The sequence below is a fragment of the Barbatula barbatula genome (genome assembly GCF_947034865.1).
Source record: "Barbatula barbatula genome assembly, chromosome: 10".
Lineage (NCBI taxonomy): Eukaryota > Metazoa > Chordata > Actinopteri > Cypriniformes > Nemacheilidae > Barbatula > Barbatula barbatula.
In genome coordinates this window covers 2,672,854-2,691,037 of record NC_136773.1, presented here as the reverse complement: position 1 = coordinate 2,691,037, position 18,184 = coordinate 2,672,854, and the positions used below count along the sequence as shown (strand labels likewise).

Genomic DNA, 18,184 nt, shown 5'->3' with positions numbered 1-18,184 from the left:
GATACATGACTACGACATCCAGACTGGATGTCCATGCTGTATTTTCAGTATGTGTGTGTGTAATTAAGCTGACCGCAGAGGGGTTTACAGGCCGGAGACCGATGAAGACCCAGAGGGCATCGGTGGGTCGCCTGCTACAATGCATGTGGCTGGCTACATATTTAAGGTGACGTAACACATAAGGTGACATCATAACTTGCACGTAATATCCTTTATTATCACCGCAGGTTACTGGTGTAGGACTGACGGGCATTCCCTCATTCTCGTATACTGGATAAAAATCAAGAAGATGCTTATTAAACCATCACCACTATTCTGCCAAAACAACATTGATTATTTTACCACCGTTGTGTAAACGTTGCTTTTAAAGCACGCTTTGGATAGATGAAAATCTTTGTTTCATGGTATTAGACATTGGTCTCATTGTTCCAAGGTTACCGGAGCGGGCAGGATGCAGTTCATGCCCAGACCTGACAAAAGCTGTGATGATAGAGCTGGACAAAGGACGTGGCGATTCTACAAAATTTCAGCCGCTATTAGATTATTAATGATAATCTTAAATTAAAAAAAATTATTTTGCCTTGTTGTGCACGCACTGTCGAGCTTGTGCAGAGGCTGCAGCTTTTGTCAGAGGGGATCTGGAATCCCCTGGTTAGGCCTGGTTTCCCTCTGAGGTTTTTTCTCTCCTCCAATGGTGTTTGGGTTTTAGGTAAAAAATGATCTTCAAAATGTAGAGTGAGGAAAGTGGATTTTCTTTTTTGTGTGGATCTTCAATATTACCTGAGAAAGTGAAGAAAACCCTGAATTGACTGTTTGGTATTCTGCAATATTTAATGAGTTTTTATCATATTGATGTTTTCACATGCTATAGCACTTTAATAACAAAAAGCACATGCCAGGATGATATCAAAAAGAAGTAAGTTTCTATAGAACTAAAAGTATTTCCACAGCACCCCGTGGAAGGACAATAAAGAGGTTTGTAATGTGATGGATGTCCTCAGGACTGTGTACAGCAATGTTGCTAGTTTTGCAGTTAAGATTTACTGCCATCTAGCGTTGCGTGGTGGAACTACAAGCCACATACATGAAGCATATTTATTCTAAAGGGAACGTCACAACACCCCATGTGCTGGAAATAACTATTTAACTATAAAGACATTTAAAAAATGTACACAATTTTGTAAAAGAGTAGCCTACGGTTGGTCAGGTGACCCAACCTTGGCTTTTCTCCACCATTGCGCTGTTTTTCTTCTGCATGGCTTCTATAGCTCTTAAACTCCAGTTACATGTTTTCAAAATAAAGCAGGTCTATAGTGTGGGACGTCCCTGACTATTTGTTTGATTAAGTATTAGAATGAGATGTTTCTGTGTTTCTTTTTATATTCATTATTGGATCAAGTATCCTTATTTATATTATGACATGCAGTTTGAGGATTAATTCAAAGTGGAAACATGAAGTGTACAAAAGCACATTTATTTCCCATCACAGGGACAACAGGACACCAACCCGAGACACTGAGGTGCATTTACTGTACATAAAGCATCAATAATTACAACAATACTTCTAATCAGAATAGTACAGATACCGTTTTTACATTGTACAAGTTTGTCTCTGTATAAATAGTGAATGACAGATATATTTTCCCTTTTTCAGGTTATAAAGATGCACAGTGCCCCACTTTGTGAATGTGCAAAACCCAAATAAATACCAATAAGTTCATAAACACAAAAGTTGAAACGCGCGTTGTTAAAATCCAGTCATCAATATCAAACATAATAATGAGTTGAGATGTTACTTTTCTATTCTATGATGATTTTTGTGACAGAAGGTGAAGTTCCAAAAAGTCTTGACACAGAATAGCTGGTCAAATGTCTTATATTATAACGATGTATCATTAATACTTCACTTCTCAGGTTCTTCAGAATGAGATGTCAAACGCATCTCATAAACATCCGGTCTCTGACCGTTCAATCCGCACGGCAAATATGGATCAGGTCAGATACCACGAACGCCGATCGAAAACAACATTTATTTTTGCTTCTGTTTTGTCTATACAGCGAAATGAAACCATTCCAAATAATTATATGAAAGCCTGTGACATTGATGAACACATTACTGGTGGGGACGCAATAACTTAAAGGATACGAATTGAAAAATAACCAACACCACTAAGTGAAGATGGTATGAGGCAGGGCGGTGCATATTAAAACATCGGAACAGTTTGTAATATGTAAACCTATACATGATTGGGCCTGTTTGGGTCTTTAGAAGCACAGCAAACCACGCCAATATTTATGTGCAGTTCATATAAAAAGCTTCACTATTCTTCACTATTTAACAATTTGTTCATTTACTCCATATTCTTCTTCTTCCAAAAAAAAACTAAATCAGAAATCTGTTTCTTCATGTAATCCATCTCTTTTCTCGCTCAGGGCTTAGTAATGTGAACTTCGCTGGCTCCCGTCCCGTTGGTGGTGGTCGTGATGATGTACTGTGTGGTGGTCTGCTGACTGACGTTGGGCTGCTCCAGTGGGTCGGGGTTAACATGCTCGGAAGTGGACGGGTTCACCTCTTTGCCATCCAGCTCAGTTTGTCCTTCAGAGATGACGTAATGTGTCTGCGATGGAAAACATACAAAACATCACTGAAAGAGATACGACTGAATGTGAATGGATAGTTGATTTCTCTCTGACTCACAGTTTTGACCTGACTGCTGTTGGAGGCAGCTGTGACGGGGGTGCTGGCCTCAGCTATCACATATTGAGTGTGTGGAAGAGCCATCATCTGGATCTCAGATGCTTTTGAATACAGTATTGTTAGCATAAAATTAAACAGCCTATTATATTGCATATAAAACTGATCCTTTTTACTACATGCACTTACGATAACTCCTGTAATTCCAGTTGCTGGGTAGGTAAGCGTGCTGCGAAGCTATTTGCGACTGATTGGTTGATGTTTGTAGAGTCTGACCTTGGGCCAGGGTCACCGGGGTCAGCTGGGTGTTGCTGAGCTCCTGAGCAGCTTGCTGAGAGGCAGGGCTTAAAGGTTGACCCGTCACCTGATTAGATGGTGGGCGGAGTTAAAATCAAAGCTTACTTACTATGTATAAAATGTCGCCTTAGAAATTATAAGGTTCTATCTGCGCTCGGAGTAGTTTTGAGATATTGAACTATGTCGTGTGATTGGTTGAGCAGGGTGGAGTTCAAAAAATGAAATGGCTGCAAAGAAAGCCGCTATAGCACAGTTTTTGTGCAAATAAAGTTTTATTTTCTCATAAAAATGTTTCGTTGTATTTCTATCGAGAAATTACTATTTTAGTTTTATAATATTCGATTAGTTATCACAAAGGCGCCTTCTGTTTATATTTCAAACAGAATACCGTCACGGTGACCCTGAAGGCCGTCCGAACGTGTTTCTCTGAGCTGCCTTCATGCCTAAACGCTGCCTCCAAAGTCATCGCCTCATGAGACAACAAGTCAGCTGTCTAAGTGTTCGGACTCGGCCATTGTTTTGCTCATTTTTTCTTTCCTCGCATTTCCCACTGTCACTAAGGAGGCCGGCCACATGACAAAGAAAGCTGATCCTGATTGGTCCTCTTGTGTGCAATCAAAGTGCTGATTGGCTTGCAGATAAAACCCTATAGCACCAAATTAGAATTCGATTTTGTACATAGAACCTTTTTTGTTTACTTAAAAAAGCCCCAAAATGAACACATTTAAAAAACAAACACGGTACATTGTAAATAAGTTGTCAGAGAATAAGAATATGCAAATAATTCTGTTTTTACCAAAATGTCAGATAGAACCATTTAATTCTAAGGCGACGAAATGATACATATTTTGGTGAAGTGTTTCTGTGCTCACCTGTGCATTAGCCTGCTCGGTACCTGTGGGTTCCGTCACCTGTATGTGCTGAACCTGAATAGAGTGCTGACTGTAACTATGTGGATCGTGTAACTGACTCACATCCACTGTAGAGTGCTGAGAGTGAGGAGACGAGGCCTAGACAGACAGAAGCAAGAGAAAAAGGTAAGGCAAGGAAAACAATAGAGAAGAGGGATATATATTTGAATTAAACTGTATCTGCATTCGTACCGGGGCCACTTGCACCACCTGTAGCTGTATGTGCTGTGACTGCGCTAACCCTCCTCCTCCTGCTTGAGACATAGGAATATACTGGATCCTCTGAAAGTCCCCCTGCGGTGTGCGGTAGTCTGTGGTCAGGGTCTGGGACAGCTCCGTCATGGCCTGCGTCAGGAGGTCTGTCGTCTAGGAAAAGCATTTGCTGTTATAGAATATTCAGCTGCAAATGTGCCATTTCACTATTTAATTTAAAGGTCCAAGGGATCAGTTTTAGCAGCATCTAGTGGTGAGGTTGCGAATTGCATCCAAGGGCTCACTCCACCCCTCCCCTTCGAAGCACTATGGTGGCTGACACAGGACTAAGGTGTCATCAGGCTTTCACTTATTTGCCGAAGGAGATAATGTATTTACGAAACGCGCTTTGCAGTGCAGTTTGTCCGCTACTGTAGAAACAACATGGTGAATTCCATGTAAGGGGACCTGCGGTGTGTGTAGATAAAAATATCTCGTTCTAAGGTAATAAAACATAACGCTTCACTATTTAAGGTTTTTATACACCTCTGAACACATAGTTATTTATATTATATTGCATTTCGGTCAATACATCCTCCAAAAAATGACACACAGCACCTTTTCAACCATTTGTTAGGATGCATGTGTGTGTGTATGATTCATTACCACAACAGCCTCTGCAGTGCTCCCGTCTGTCGTGATGACTGCAGGTGTGCTGCTGATGACTGTCGCAGCCAGAGGTGCTTGGATGCTGCTGTTATACGGATACTCTGGATGTTTCTTACGAATGTGCTGGACCATCTTCGTCTGAGGATAAACGTACAGATAAGTGACAACTGTACCTTTTTACCCACAACACATAATTCATCAGATCTGTATGCGTGCTGGTCTCAGTGATTACTCTACCTTGCTGCTGTATTGTTTGGCACAGTGTGGGCAGCACACAGGCGCGGTGGCGATGGTGCCCGTCAGCTGGGTGTGTGTGCTCAGCATGGGGTCGGGCTCTCCAGGCCCGGCAGGACGCAGTTTACGGATACTGGGGGGCAACTCTGCCCCCGGATGGTTCTTTAAAATGTGAGCCTTCCTCTTACTGGCACTTTTATATACCTGAACAGGTCAGTGATGTGAGAGGACGTATGTTTACTGTATGTAGATGGGTTTGTAGTATGAATGTTCAAGGAGATGGGTACACTCACAAACCTTAACAATCATCGTTTCCTTAAACGGATAGTTCAGACAAAAATGAAAATTCTGTCATGAATTATTTACCCTCAACTGAGATTTCTGGGGCAACATAGTAGAAAGAATTAGCCTATAGTTTTTTTTGTTGTTCTGCTGAACACAATTTTTGGTTTTAAGAATTTAGAAAAACAAACAGTTTTGGGGCACCTTTGACTACCATTACAATGTCATTATAATAATTATTATACAAACAATACCCCATGATGACAACGGGAAAGTTTGTCTGAAATCTTAGCAAATTTATAAAAAATAATAAAAGCACATGTACATACGTATTCACTGCGTTTGCTCAATACTTTGTTGAAGCACCTTTGACACCAATTACAGCCTCAAGTCTTGTTGAGTATGATGCTGCAAGCTTGTCACACCTGGGCAGTTTCTCCCAGTCGTCTTTGCAAGATCTCTCAAGCTCCATCAGGTTGGATGGGGAGCTTCGGTGCACAGCCATTTTCAGATCTCTCCAGAGATGTTCAATAGGGTTCAAGTCTGGGCTCTGGCTGGGCCACTCAAGGACATTCACAGAGTTGTCCTGTAAGCCACTCCTTTGTTATCTTGGCTGTGTGCTTAGGGTCATTGTCCTGTTGGAAGATTAACCTTCGCTCCAGTCTGAGGTCCAGAGGGATGTCTCTGTTTTTATTGCTGCATTCATCTTTCCCTCGATCCTGACTGGTCTCCCAGTTCCTGCCGCTGAAAAACATCCCAACAGCATGATGCTGCCACAACCATGCTTCACTGTAGGGATGGTATTGGCCAGTTGATGAGCGGTGCCTGGTTTCCTCCAGACATGACGCTTGCCATTCAGGCCAAAGAGTTCAATCTTTGTTTCATCAGACCAGAGAATTTTGTTTCTCATGGTCTGAGAGTCCTTCAGGTGCCCTTTGGCAAAAACTCCAGGCGGGCTGTCATGTGCCTTTTACTGAGAAGTGGCTTCCGTCTGGCCACTTTGCCATACAGGCCTGATGGTGGAGTGCTGCAGAGATGGTTGTTCTTCTGGAAGGTTCTCCTCTCTCAACAGAGACATGCTGGAGCTCTGTCAGAGTGACCATCGGGTTCTTGGTCACCTTCCTGACTAAGGCCCTTCTCCCCCGATCGCTCAGTTTGGCCGGGCGGCCAGCTTTAGGAAGAGTCCTGATTTTTCCAAACTTCTTCCATTTATGGAGGATGGAGGCCACTGTGCTCATTGGGACCTTCAATGCTGCAGAAACTTTTCTGTACCCTTCCCCAGATCTGTGCCTCGATACAATCCTGTACTTATGTACATGTGTTGTTGTTCGTTTTTTTTTTAATACATTTGCAAAGATTTCAAAGAAACGTTGTCATTATGGGGTATTGTTTGTAGAATTTTGAGGAAAATAATGAAAGGCTGTAACATGAAAAAATACTTTCCGGATGCACGGTATATCTATATGTTCAATAGAACAAAGAAATGTATACAGATTTGGAACAAGGTTGAGGTTGAGTAAACGATGACAGATTATTTGTATTTTTGGGTGAACAATCCCTTTAAATAGACAAAATGACCCATATTACCTTATCACAGTACTGGCAGAAGTAATCTCTGTTGGGTTTAATGATGGGCAGGGTCAGCTCAGGCACTTCCTCAATTCGCATCTCAGGATGTCGTTTAGACAGGTGATTCACCTACAAGCATACAATTACATTCTTTCACTTGCACAGAGGCTACAGGGGCCTGAAACGGGTAATGATGGACAAATTGTGGTCAAATGTCAATACCAGCATCCCTCTCCTCCTGAAGCCCATCATACAGAGTCTGCACTTAAACATGAAGCTCTCAAAGTCAGTGGTGGGTTCCTTCTGTTTCAGAGCTTTGGTGCGGTGGTTCCGATCCGCCTTCTTGGCCTCGCGCTCCGGGTTGTGCATCCTCTGCATGTGCTCCCGTAGTTTATCCTTCCTCTGGTCGACAAAAAAGGAAACACATAACCGATTATAAAATATAAAAGATAGGTTTGCATTTCTAAACTGATAAAATGGACACTTCATGTTTGGGATCATGTGAAGCACCTTAAACTGTTTGCCACAGGTTGAGCAGAGGAAGTCTTTCCTGTCGGAGTGGCGGAGCATGTGCAGTCGCAGTTTATCAGGTCTACAGAAAGCTTTATCGCACTCGGTACACTGGAAGATCTTCTCCGAGTGAAAACTCCTCACGTGTTTCTTAACCTGTACAACACAGATTGACCAATCATACACCAGCAAAAATGAGAATGAGAAGAGGAATTGTTTGGTTGCATTTCTTAGCTGAACCTGTATGAAGTCCGTAAAGGTTTTCTTGCAGGAGGGGCAGGAGAAGCAGCCGTCGACCAGGTGAACTCCCACGTGCACCTTGAGCAGGTCCAGTCTGTCGTAGGACTCCATGCAGAACAGACATGAGTATGTGCGCTGATCGGAGTGTAGCTGCAGGTGATCCTCTAAAGCGTCGCTGGACAAGAAGCCTTTACCGCACTGATGGCACACATGGCGGCAGCCGTCCCGTCCGTGATACCGCATGTGCTGATCCAGCTTGTCTTTGTCCCGGAACGCCTTCCCGCACTGGAGGCATTTAAAGGGTCGAAAGGACTTACGAATAAAAAGATGCTGTAGAGCGGCATTCTGGGTAAGGGAAGAGAGAGCATGGAGGAATGGACACATTTTACAACGCATGATGACTGGGTGGGCATTCCGAGCAGAGGCAGGTGACACAATGCATGCGTTTGTTTGGGTCTTTACGTCACCTTTTTATGACTTTTCTTCTATGGAACACAAAGTGTTTTATATTATACTAGGCATTTTTGTAGCTCTTGTACATACAGTGTTAACTTTAAATTGAATAAAGACACATTTCTTTCACAGAAGAAAGTCAATATGTCTGGGACAACATGAGAGTGAATAAATGGAGACGGAGGTTTTATTTTTCATTACTTCAACCCTGTTGGATGATGACGCTCAGGGTAGACAGGTGTGAACTGGTACAGACAGATGTAATGGGGATGCAGGGAGTCATCGGCTTTCAGTGTATTAACTAAACTAGTTCATTTCCTCTGACTCCCCTCCGACCCGCATTAGACCTACCTGCAAGTCCACCTTAACGTGCAGCACACAACGAAAGAGAAAAAACACACACACACCCCAACAAGCTACTGTTAAACTCTACTAAACGCACTCCATTGCAGAGATGTGGGGCTTTGAGATGGTAGTTAACTTTACCCTAATTCTCCTCGCACGCCTCATGTCCTGTGGTGTCAGGTGGGGGTCTGCGGGAACAGTTTGAGGCAGGTCCTCTTTTGCAGATTCTTGGACCTCTGAAGGTGGAGCCAGGGTGCACGAATCCCCCTCGTCTTGTAAAGACTCAGTGTGGGTAGCCAAAGTATCAAGCTCCTCCCCTATTTCCGACTCCACTGGGTCAGCCATCATCTCCACCACCTTCAGGCCATTCAGAGCTCCATCCGTACTCTCCTCGTATGGAAGTTTATCTACAGACGCTAACAGTTCCTAAAACAGGTATGAGTTGAAGTAAAGCTTTTTAGCATGATGTCAGGGTTTATTGATTGACGTTTTTTCTTAGAAAGAAAACCGAAGTTATACGTGATTATGAGTCGATAAAATAGAGATGTGGGTTTTTTTTATGACAGTGTGTGCTTTACCTGTGTCTTGTTAGCACTTTCAACAGGAGTCTGTGGGCAGATGAATTTTGTGCGCCGTCCTGGGCGCCTTGCAGCACCAAAACGTTTTCTTCCCCGCCCTCGGCCACGCCCCTTTGGCCTGGATGCAAAGAATATTTCAAAAATGTGTTTCTTATCTGGTATACCATTATGAGCATTCCTGAATATCACAGTCATCAACATGTGTGACGACCTTTGGACGAGGTCCAGCTTGTCATCGTGCATGTTTAAGTGCTGCTGAAGCTGCTCGGAGCTCATGAACCGTCTGTTGCACTCGTAACACGGCCAGTTCTTCTCCTGATCTCGTAAAACTGACACAGAAAGAGGTTAAGCCAGAAACACAAACACATTTAAAAAATTCAGAGGTTCAGAGCTATGTAAGGAAATCCTAAATGTATCCGTCACATAAATAAAAGGCTTCCAACAGTTAATTTCAAAAGAGACGGCAAACACAATTTACCTTTCCTCTCCTCTTCTGTGACATCATGAACCTTCTGATTGACAAACTCTGCGTATGATGCGGCGTACCACACCTTGAGTACAAGATACATTTTTGGTCAGTTAAGAGAATGACTGTTTACTGTGGAAAAACAAACTTAAAAAAAAGACAAAGCTGCAGAAAAACTATTCCAAATGTTCATTTAATCTGCATTTATAGATGTATTATGGTGATTCCAGTACAGTGTTTGTTGAAGGAGTGACTAAGTAATCCAACAAATGTGAAAGACTGACAGCATGACAAGACACATTAAAACGGATAAAAAAAATCCAGGCTATCACATACCACGTTGACACGTGGGCGGGCTATTTCGTTCGCATGGATGAGAGTTGCCCGATAAGGGACAAATGAAAAATTGGTACGAAACGGATTTTCATGTACGATAAAAACTTTCCGAAAGCTATACGAACGCTGGGGGAGTGTATCGAGCACAAAAATGCTCCATCAATCATTAAAAAAATTCACTCCTTTATACAGTTTTAGAGACAATACATAAGCCGTATCCTGAATATTGTCAAAAGGTGAAATTGGTTTAATTGTCAGAAATTGGTTTAATTCGTTCATTCAGTCATTCTGCCCACCTTAAGCTCCTGTTTGGGTTGAATGTTCTTAATGCTGGTGTAAAAAATCTCAGAGCCGTACTGATAGGCCACCAGGTTCTGCTCCAGATGGTTCTGGGCAGGACGGACAAACATCATCCAATTACACTGCTCCTCATTGGTCAGGTCGAACCAGAGGTCTTCTGTTCTCTCTCCCTCTTTCTCAGGGTTTAACATGTACAGCTGCACAGAGCAAACACAAGAATCTCAGATCACATCACAATAATGATGTTATGTCCTACGTACGGCCACACGATTTCCAGGTTCAACCTACTTTAAGATGAATGTGTGTGTCCTGAAGCTGGCTCTGTCGCACCAGCGGCCCCTCTACGGGACCGAACTGTGTACGTTTGGGGATCCGCCTCTTGGTAAAGACTCCACCCAGGAAGCGGTCGATATACAGGATGAGAGGAAGACTGGCTCTGGCCTTGGACATCACAGGTCGAGTTAAAATGGGATGGAGAGGGCCGTGTTTCAAACAAGTGCCTGGATTAGCGTTATCGCAGTCCTCACACCCTGTGAATGGAAAAATGTGGAACCAATGTGTCATGCAATGCAATCAAACAGAAGCTGTGACACTTGAACTTGGGAAATGAATCTGATAAACTCACAGAGGTTCTGTGGGGTGAAGGGCTGAAGCGTCCTGGGTTCCCAATCGTCCATTTCAGAATCTTCACTGTCGTTTTCATCTTCCTCATCTTCTGAATCCACAGTGGAGTCTGTGGCCCCCAGAGGACTGGATGAAGCCTCTGCTAAACTGGGAAGAGCCGTGTTAGTCACAGCAAGTTGGCTCTGTTAAAAACAAAAACAGACTTTACGGTTTCGTAATTAATGCAAGCCGTAAAAATATTGAGCAGGTGCATTATGCGATGCAGTTTCACCTGTGTCACAGGTTCCAAGATCGCCTGTGGGTCATCAGCTACGTTACTCAATACGTGAAGATTGGCAGTATTCATGTTCTGACCGCTCGGTAGCAACACGGTCACCTGGTGAAAAAGGTAATATCCATTTTCAGTATTTACAACTGCAGGTCTTTCTTTCTTACATGAGATCTCATTAAATGATCACGCATGAATGTCACACCACCTGCTGGGTTGTGCCATCTTGCTGAATGTATGCCACCTGCGGTTGATCTGTAAACACAGCCTTAACAGACAGACAGATAAAAAGCCTTAGGTAGAAAACATGACGGTATGTTTATGAAATTATTTCCATAGCTTGTAATCCAACCATGATATCAGCAAGTCTACATCATCTTCATTGGCTGGTGTAACGCACCTGAGTTCCATCAGCAGGATGTATGTACACCAGCGTGTGCTCGGCAGACTCGACTGATGTGTAGGAGCTTCCGTCAGCGGTGTATACGACCTGCTGCTGTCCCCGGTCAGACTGATCCCCGCTGTACACGATCTGAGCCACTGCACCAGCCTCAAAATGCACCTAGACATCAGTGACATAAGTCATTCTCACATATAACCTACCCAGTGTTTGTTTGTGTTGCGAATATTTGCAGCGCGTTTCTGTGTTTGTTTGTGTTGCGAGTATTTGCAGCCGTTTCTGTGTTTGTTTGTGTTCCGAGTATTTGCAGCCGTTTCTGTGTTTGTTTGTGTTGCGAGTATTTGCAGCCGTTTCTGTGTTTGTTTGTGTTCCGAGTATTTGCAGCCGTTTCTGTGTTTGTTTGTGTTGCGAGTATTTGCAGCCGTTTCTGTGTTTGTTTGTGTTGCGAGTATTTGCAGCCGTTTCTGTGTTTGTTTGTGTTGCGAGTATTTGCAGCCGTTTCTGTGTTTGTTTGTGTTCCGAGTATTTGCAGCCGTTTCTGTGTTTGTTTGTGTTCCGAGTATTTGCAGCCGTTTCTGTGTTTGTTTGTGTTCCGAGTATTTGCAGCCGTTTCTGTGTTTGTTTGTGTTCCGAGTATTTGCAGCCGTTTCTGTGTTTGTTTGTGTTCCGAGTATTTGCAGCCGTTTCTGTGTTTGTTTGTGTTCCGAGTATTTGCAGCCGTTTCTGTGTTTGTTTGTGTTCCGAGTATTTGCAGCCGTTTCTGTGTTTGTTTGTGTTCCGAGTATTTGCAGCCGTTTCTGTGTTTGTTTGTGTTCCGAGTATTTGCAGCCGTTTCTGTGTTTGTATGTGTTCCGAGTATTTGCAGCCGTTTCTGTGTTTGTTTGTGTTCCGAGTATTTGCAGCCGTTTCTGTGTTTGTATGTGTTCCGAGTATTTGCAGCCGTTTCTGTGTTTGTTTGTGTTCCGAGTATTTGCAGCCGTTTCTGTGTTTGTTTGTGTTCCGAGTATTTGCAGCCGTTTCTGTGTTTGTTTGTGTTCCGAGTATTTGCAGCCGTTTCTGTGTTTGTATGTGTTCCGAGTATTTGCAGCCGTTTCTGTGTTTGTTTGTGTTGCGAGTATTTGCAGCCGTTTCTGTGTTTGTTTGTGTTGCGAGTATTTGCAGCCGTTTCTGTGTTTGTTTGTGTTCCGAGTATTTGCAGCCGTTTCTGTGTTTGTTTGTGTTCCGAGTATTTGCAGCCGTTTCTGTGTTTGTTTGTGTTCCGAGTATTTGCAGCCGTTTCTGTGTTTGTTTGTGTTGCGAGTATTTGCAGCCGTTTCTGTGTTTGTTTGTGTTGCGAGTATTTGCAGCCGTTTCTGTGTTTGTTTGTGTTCCGAGTATTTGCAGCCGTTTCTGTGTTTGTTTGTTTGTGTTGCGAGTATTTGCAGCCGTTTCTATGTTTGTTTGTGTTGCGAGTATTTGCAGCCGTTTCTGTGTTTGTTTGTGTTCCGAGTATTTGCAGCACGTTTCTATGTTTGTTTGTGTTGCGAGTATTTGCAGCCGTTTCTATGTTTGTTTGTGTTGCGAGTATTTGCAGCCGTTTCTGTGTTTGTTTGTGTTCCGAGTATTTGCAGCACGTTTCCGTGTTTGTTTGTTTGTGTTGCGAGTATTTGCAGCCGTTTCTGTGTTTGTTTGTGTTGCGAGTATTTGCAGCCGTTTCTGTGTTTGTTTGTGTTCCGAGTATTTGCAGCCGTTTCTGTGTTTGTTTGTTTGTGTTGCGAGTATTTGCAGCCGTTTCTATGTTTGTTTGTGTTGCGAGTATTTGCAGCCGTTTCTGTGTTTGTTTGTGTTCCGAGTATTTGCAGCACGTTTCTATGTTTGTTTGTGTTGCGAGTATTTGCAGCCGTTTCTATGTTTGTTTGTGTTGCGAGTATTTGCAGCCGTTTCTGTGTTTGTTTGTGTTCCGAGTATTTGCAGCACGTTTCCGTGTTGCGAGTATTTGCAGCCCTTTCTGTGTTTATTTGTGTTGCGAATATTTGCAGCGCCTTTCTGTGTTTGTTTGTGTTGCGAATATTTGCAGCGCCTTTCTGTGTTTGTTTGTGTTGCAAATATTTGCAGCGCGTTTGTGTGTTTGTTTGTGTTGCAAATATTTGCAGCGCGTTTGTGTTGCGAATATTTGCAGGGCATGCGTCGCCAAACTAATGAAGATGCTTTCTGAATGTGCCTGTGTTTTTTCTATCTGCATGTGTTTTCTTCCATCGCAGCACTGTGATAGCTAGCGGCTTCCGCAATTGGACAAGTAGCTATTTTTTATTTTATTTAGAAAATAGCAACTTGTCCAATTGCAATAAACATAAAATAGAGATGTATATACTTTGTGGAGTCAATCTCTGTCAAAATTAAGTAACTTTATGCATAGCATGCGACGTTAAAGAGCCTGGTTTGGTTGTACCTGAGTCGAGTGGCCAGTATCATTGTTTGCATCTGTACTCCACACAGGTGACGTCCCGTCTTTTGCGTCCATGGCAATGACCTGAGGTGTCTCCAAACACCTCCTTCGCCTATCCACCTGTCATCCACCACCAGCAGACCTGTAGACATAAACCAGTGTTCATATAAATAATATCACAACAACAAAATTCTGGCACTGCATTGAATGAACTAGCCCTGCCATATTATACAATATCTGAACAGTAAGACTAGTTATATTCTGAATGAACACAGTTTGTGGACACGTTCTAACCAATAACCTACGGTGACTTTTGTGATCACTGTATAGTTAGTTAAAGTAAAGACACAAAACGGTATACTTTTAATCATCTGAATTACAGAAACAAAAAGAAAAAATCCTTGGCACTAAATAAAACATAACTCAAATCTAATATACACTACTTTTGCTCAGATTTTCAGTCTGGACTTAACGTTTTGATTTGATCAGCTAGTGTGTTTCTATGTTAAACTTTCAAAAAGTCTGCAGGCGTATGATGTCTAGCAAATAATCGGTTTAGATAGATCTCGTCGTGCATTCCAGCCATTATATATTTACTAGACAGTAAATATTAACAAAAAATCGGTTTTAAAATTTCCTCAACTTTGTTTATTACTCTAAAGAGATCAGTGCAACCCATTTACAGTACAGTGATGAGACTGGATGCCCATTTCCAACACTATGCACGTTACTGTACAATTACCATATTCCTGTACCATTGCATTGAAGAGGCACATCTGTACACATCTCCCTAAAAGTGTCATGACTTATAATGGGGAGATTTGCCGTGAAAAAAATGAAATAAGTGCAGTTTATCGAACCGTGTCGATCGCACGATCTACACGTTGTACCGGAGAGATCACAACACAATTGTGCGATTCGTTCAGGACGTTTTATTGAAAGCACGCAGTTTAACCCAAATAAAGGCGCGTGCTGGAGCAGCGGTCAGTCTAATCGCTCCGCGGGGGTAGAAGAAGCGAGCGGCCGGAGAGAAAATCCCCGACACCCGCGTGGGGAGAAAACACAGACGCGAATGCGTGTAACCACGGCCCTTTTCAACCCCCGGGACGAAATAACACGTCCCGACCGCTGTAGTCACGACTGAAGCGCCGAGGACACTATCCGGTCTCTCCCCCCTATTTTAAGCCCGCAGGTTGGGAGTCCCAGTCGGACCATACCACGCAACACGCAGCGGCACTGAAACGCTTTCACACCGGTATTATAAGACTTTAACCCACACGGAAGGCCATTAACGTTAATGAGACAGAGCACATCAACCGTACGACCGGCTAGGGCCCACGAACGCCGTTTTAATAAAGCACAATAGATACACCGAGGAGCATAAATGCGAGACAGACGCTCCTCGCTCCCCGCTCATAGTTGAGCCCGGCCGGCGCGTTTTGTGCGTGTGTCTGCAGCAGAATAGGAAGACACGACACGGCTCCATTTTGGGTGGGACTAAGACAACAACAAAGCAAGGCGAAGACACTCGACGAAATATATCTGCGCTCTAATCGAGCCCCTAACGCAAACCGGGCTGTGAGTTTTGCGGGACACTTACTGAGAGGCGATCCTGAATCCGCGCTTAAGGTTCCGATGTGGATTTCCCGAGAGTTTTAAGCATTTTTTGGAAAAGGTTGAAGTGGGTCTTCCCTCAGAATGGTAGCTGCAGAGATGGCTGCCTTGCATATATTAACATAATCTGCCTAGCAACAGACGCGCGGCCCGGGGCGACAGTTTGCGCAGTGTTGTGTTTTTAATAATTGTGACGCTGTAGATGCGAGGTGTCGCGCCAGATTGTTGTTTTTATCGATTTTATTTTTAGATGCTTGTTGTTTTTGTGGTTGTAAAGTGGTAACGCAGCACTGTCGGTGCCAACGCGATTTTCCGCCATTTGTGGGAACCAATAGGAAAAAAGAACCGTTCAAAGCCGTCCAATGAAAAAAAATCACGCGCCAGACCGACCAATGACATTTTGAAAAGATCACGAAGGTGCGTAAGCGACCTTTTTATATAATGTCAAATCGGGCAAGTTGTCAGATATTTTTAAATTGGTAAAATTTTACATTTGTGCAATATTTGCAGGACAAAATGATATTCCTGTTATGTATGGTATATCATGTATATTATATGTAGACCTATGGCTTACACCAGCTGTTTTATGGCAGGATTAATAGTTCTGCTTTGTTGGAAAATAAGATGCGTGTCCATGCGAAACAAATCATATTTCTATACATTTTCAACTGATGCTAAACGTGTGAAAACTACAGTCTAGTTTGATGTAAATACGTAAATTCGTTATATAACAGAAACAATTCATTTCAATTCCCCACAATAGTGTAAATATAAAGTAACAGTATTATATATTTTGTATCATAGAAAGAGAATACACTCTTTTGATTGACTCAAAATTACAAAAAACTCGAAACTCAAAAAACAAATTGTTGTTTCTATCTTTTTACAGTTCTTGTACAATTTTGTGGTAATATTTATTTTCATGTTGCATCAATGTTTTAACGTATATTTAGCTCAAGTAAGCTTATATCATTCATTACGGTAAATCTGTATATTGCAAATAAACAAAAACTGTACAAATGTTCACATATTTTAAATATTATTTAGACTAATTTTAAGTAAATGTTCAATTGTTGTTTTGACCTTGCAGTGTTATGCCAGTATTCTGCGTACAAGCAATAATACCAAAATTTGTGAAAATATTTTTTCGTTTTTTGGGGCGAGTCATCGATGGTGAAATGTATTTGTTGTAATTTTCTTATTCAGCATGTTTAACCTAATAAAGAAATCTATTATTAAAAAAATGTGCTTAATTGTATGACCACCTGTCTATATAGAGTGTCTTGCAAATGTATTCATCCCCCTTCATTTAATTCACATTTTCTCATGGTGCTGCCTTATCGTAAACTACTTAAAACCCTTCATAACCTTAACTAGTTGGTTAAAGCACCTTACACATCCGCATTTGGCAATTTTCTGCCATTCCTCTCCTCAGATCCTCTCAAACTCTGGTTGGATGGAGATCATCAGTAGACATTTTCAGGTTTCTACAGAGATGTTCAGTTGGGTTCAAGCCCAAGCATTAGATGGGCCAATCAAGCACATTGATAGAGTTGTCCATAAGCCACTCTTGCATTGTTTTAGCTGTGTGCTTAGGATCATTGTCATGTTGGAGAATTAACCTACTGCCCTGTCCGAGGTTCTTGGCTAGGTTTTCATGATCATTATCTCTGTATTTTGTGCCGTTGAGCTTTTCTTCTACTCTTATAACTAGAAGTTTAAGATAAGGCAGCAACATCACAAAATGTGAATACAATGAAGGGGGATGAAGCAAGGCACTGTAGCGTGATGGCCCACAAAATTACCCAAACCCCTTTTGAAAGAGGGAAGAAAACAACCCGAAGACAGGAGCGACAGGGCGGATGGATATGACTCAGAATTTCCAAGTACTACAGAAAAGAGAAATTCGCCAAAAATAGCCTGATGAATTTTAATCTATATCTATATTATTTCATTAGGCTATAGAAAAATAATTAAGCAGGCATATTTTAGCCATGTATATGTAAAAAAAAACGGCCGAAAAATCCCATATCACCCCATCCACACCACCACCCGCCCATGTACGGTCCGCACGGCAGTGCCGGTTGATCGCGCGTGCTCCTGACGCAGTTTGACAGACGGTAGCCTAGGCAACTTATTTGGAAATGGCCCCGAAAAGACAGCAGGAGTCAGGATCAGAGGAAAGAAAGAAGAAGAAACTGCGAGATGATGCCCGTGCATCACTTGCAGGTAAGTCCATGTTTAATCAAATTAAATTCGGGAAATGTGCATGAAGTGCTGCTACTGATCGTAAACCTCACTACCAATCAACAGAGACGCTTTAGCCTCCTCGTTAGAGCGCTCTTCTCCCATTTGGACCGACGTCGGTTCGAAGCCCGTGTCGAGCGGGGCGAGTAACTTTAATTTCGGTGCAGCTTGCAATCTGAATTGAGATTTTACTGTTAAACATTGATAGTTTTTTGTTTTGCTATTCTGTTTACTGAAGAAAAGTTTGCACCTTTAAGGGGGGGGGCATCATAATGGAATTATGCTTAGGGCACCAAAATGGCTAGCAGCGGCCCTGTGTATAAATGAGCACAAAGGAAGATATTTGAAAAAATGTCACTAACCAAACAAATCTCATCCCCCTTTACTGCCACATTTACATTTATTCATTTGGCAGACGCTTTTATCCAAAGTGAATTACAAGTAGTTCTCTACAGTGGCACATTACTGCAGAGCAATCAGGGGTAAGGTGCCTTGCTCAAGGGCACTTCAGTCATGAACTGCTGGCACT

The 18,184-nt window shown here is 42.5% G+C and overlaps 1 protein-coding gene across 4 annotated transcripts; it reads right to left on the bottom strand.

Moving 5' to 3' along the window:
- Window positions 1–1,455: 1,455 nt before the first annotated feature.
- Window positions 1,456–15,522, bottom strand: prdm10 (PR domain containing 10). 4 transcript variants are annotated; one of them, XM_079465544.1, is made up of 23 exons: window positions 15,395–15,522; window positions 13,798–13,936; window positions 11,370–11,531; window positions 11,178–11,237; window positions 10,973–11,077; window positions 10,703–10,883; window positions 10,366–10,607; window positions 10,074–10,274; window positions 9,454–9,526; window positions 9,187–9,304; window positions 8,976–9,093; window positions 8,539–8,823; window positions 7,600–7,944; window positions 7,360–7,515; window positions 7,072–7,251; window positions 6,868–6,978; window positions 5,002–5,202; window positions 4,762–4,902; window positions 4,096–4,269; window positions 3,865–4,002; window positions 2,885–3,059; window positions 2,699–2,799; window positions 1,456–2,618 (listed from the first exon to the last, which is right to left on the bottom strand). In XM_079465544.1, the coding sequence occupies exons 2-23, from the start codon at window positions 13,867–13,869 to the stop codon at window positions 2,430–2,432; spliced, it is 3,528 nt and encodes a 1,175-aa protein (XP_079321670.1). In that variant the 5' UTR covers window positions 13,870–13,936; window positions 15,395–15,522; the 3' UTR covers window positions 1,456–2,429. The 4 variants fall into 4 exon arrangements, with proteins under 4 accessions (XP_079321670.1, XP_079321671.1, XP_079321672.1 ...); XM_079465545.1 differs by lacking the exon at window positions 15,395–15,522 and adding an exon at window positions 15,192–15,247; XM_079465546.1 differs by lacking the exon at window positions 15,395–15,522 and having other exon boundaries at window positions 13,798–14,020.
- Window positions 15,523–18,184: the final 2,662 nt, after the last annotated feature.

Bases quoted from the DNA above. Each gene is read 5' to 3' on its own strand.
- prdm10 (XM_079465544.1), bottom strand. From the start codon at position 13,869: ATGGACGCAAAAGACGGGACGTCACCTGTGTGGAGTACAGATGCAAAC. The intron at 5,203-6,867 runs GTAATATGGGTC...TGACCTGTTCAG, and splicing joins TCTGCCAGTACTGTGATAAG to GTATATAAAAGTGCCAGTAA. The intron at 4,270-4,761 runs GTAATGAATCAT...TGCTTTTCCTAG, and splicing joins GCACTGCAGAGGCTGTTGTG to ACGACAGACCTCCTGACGCA.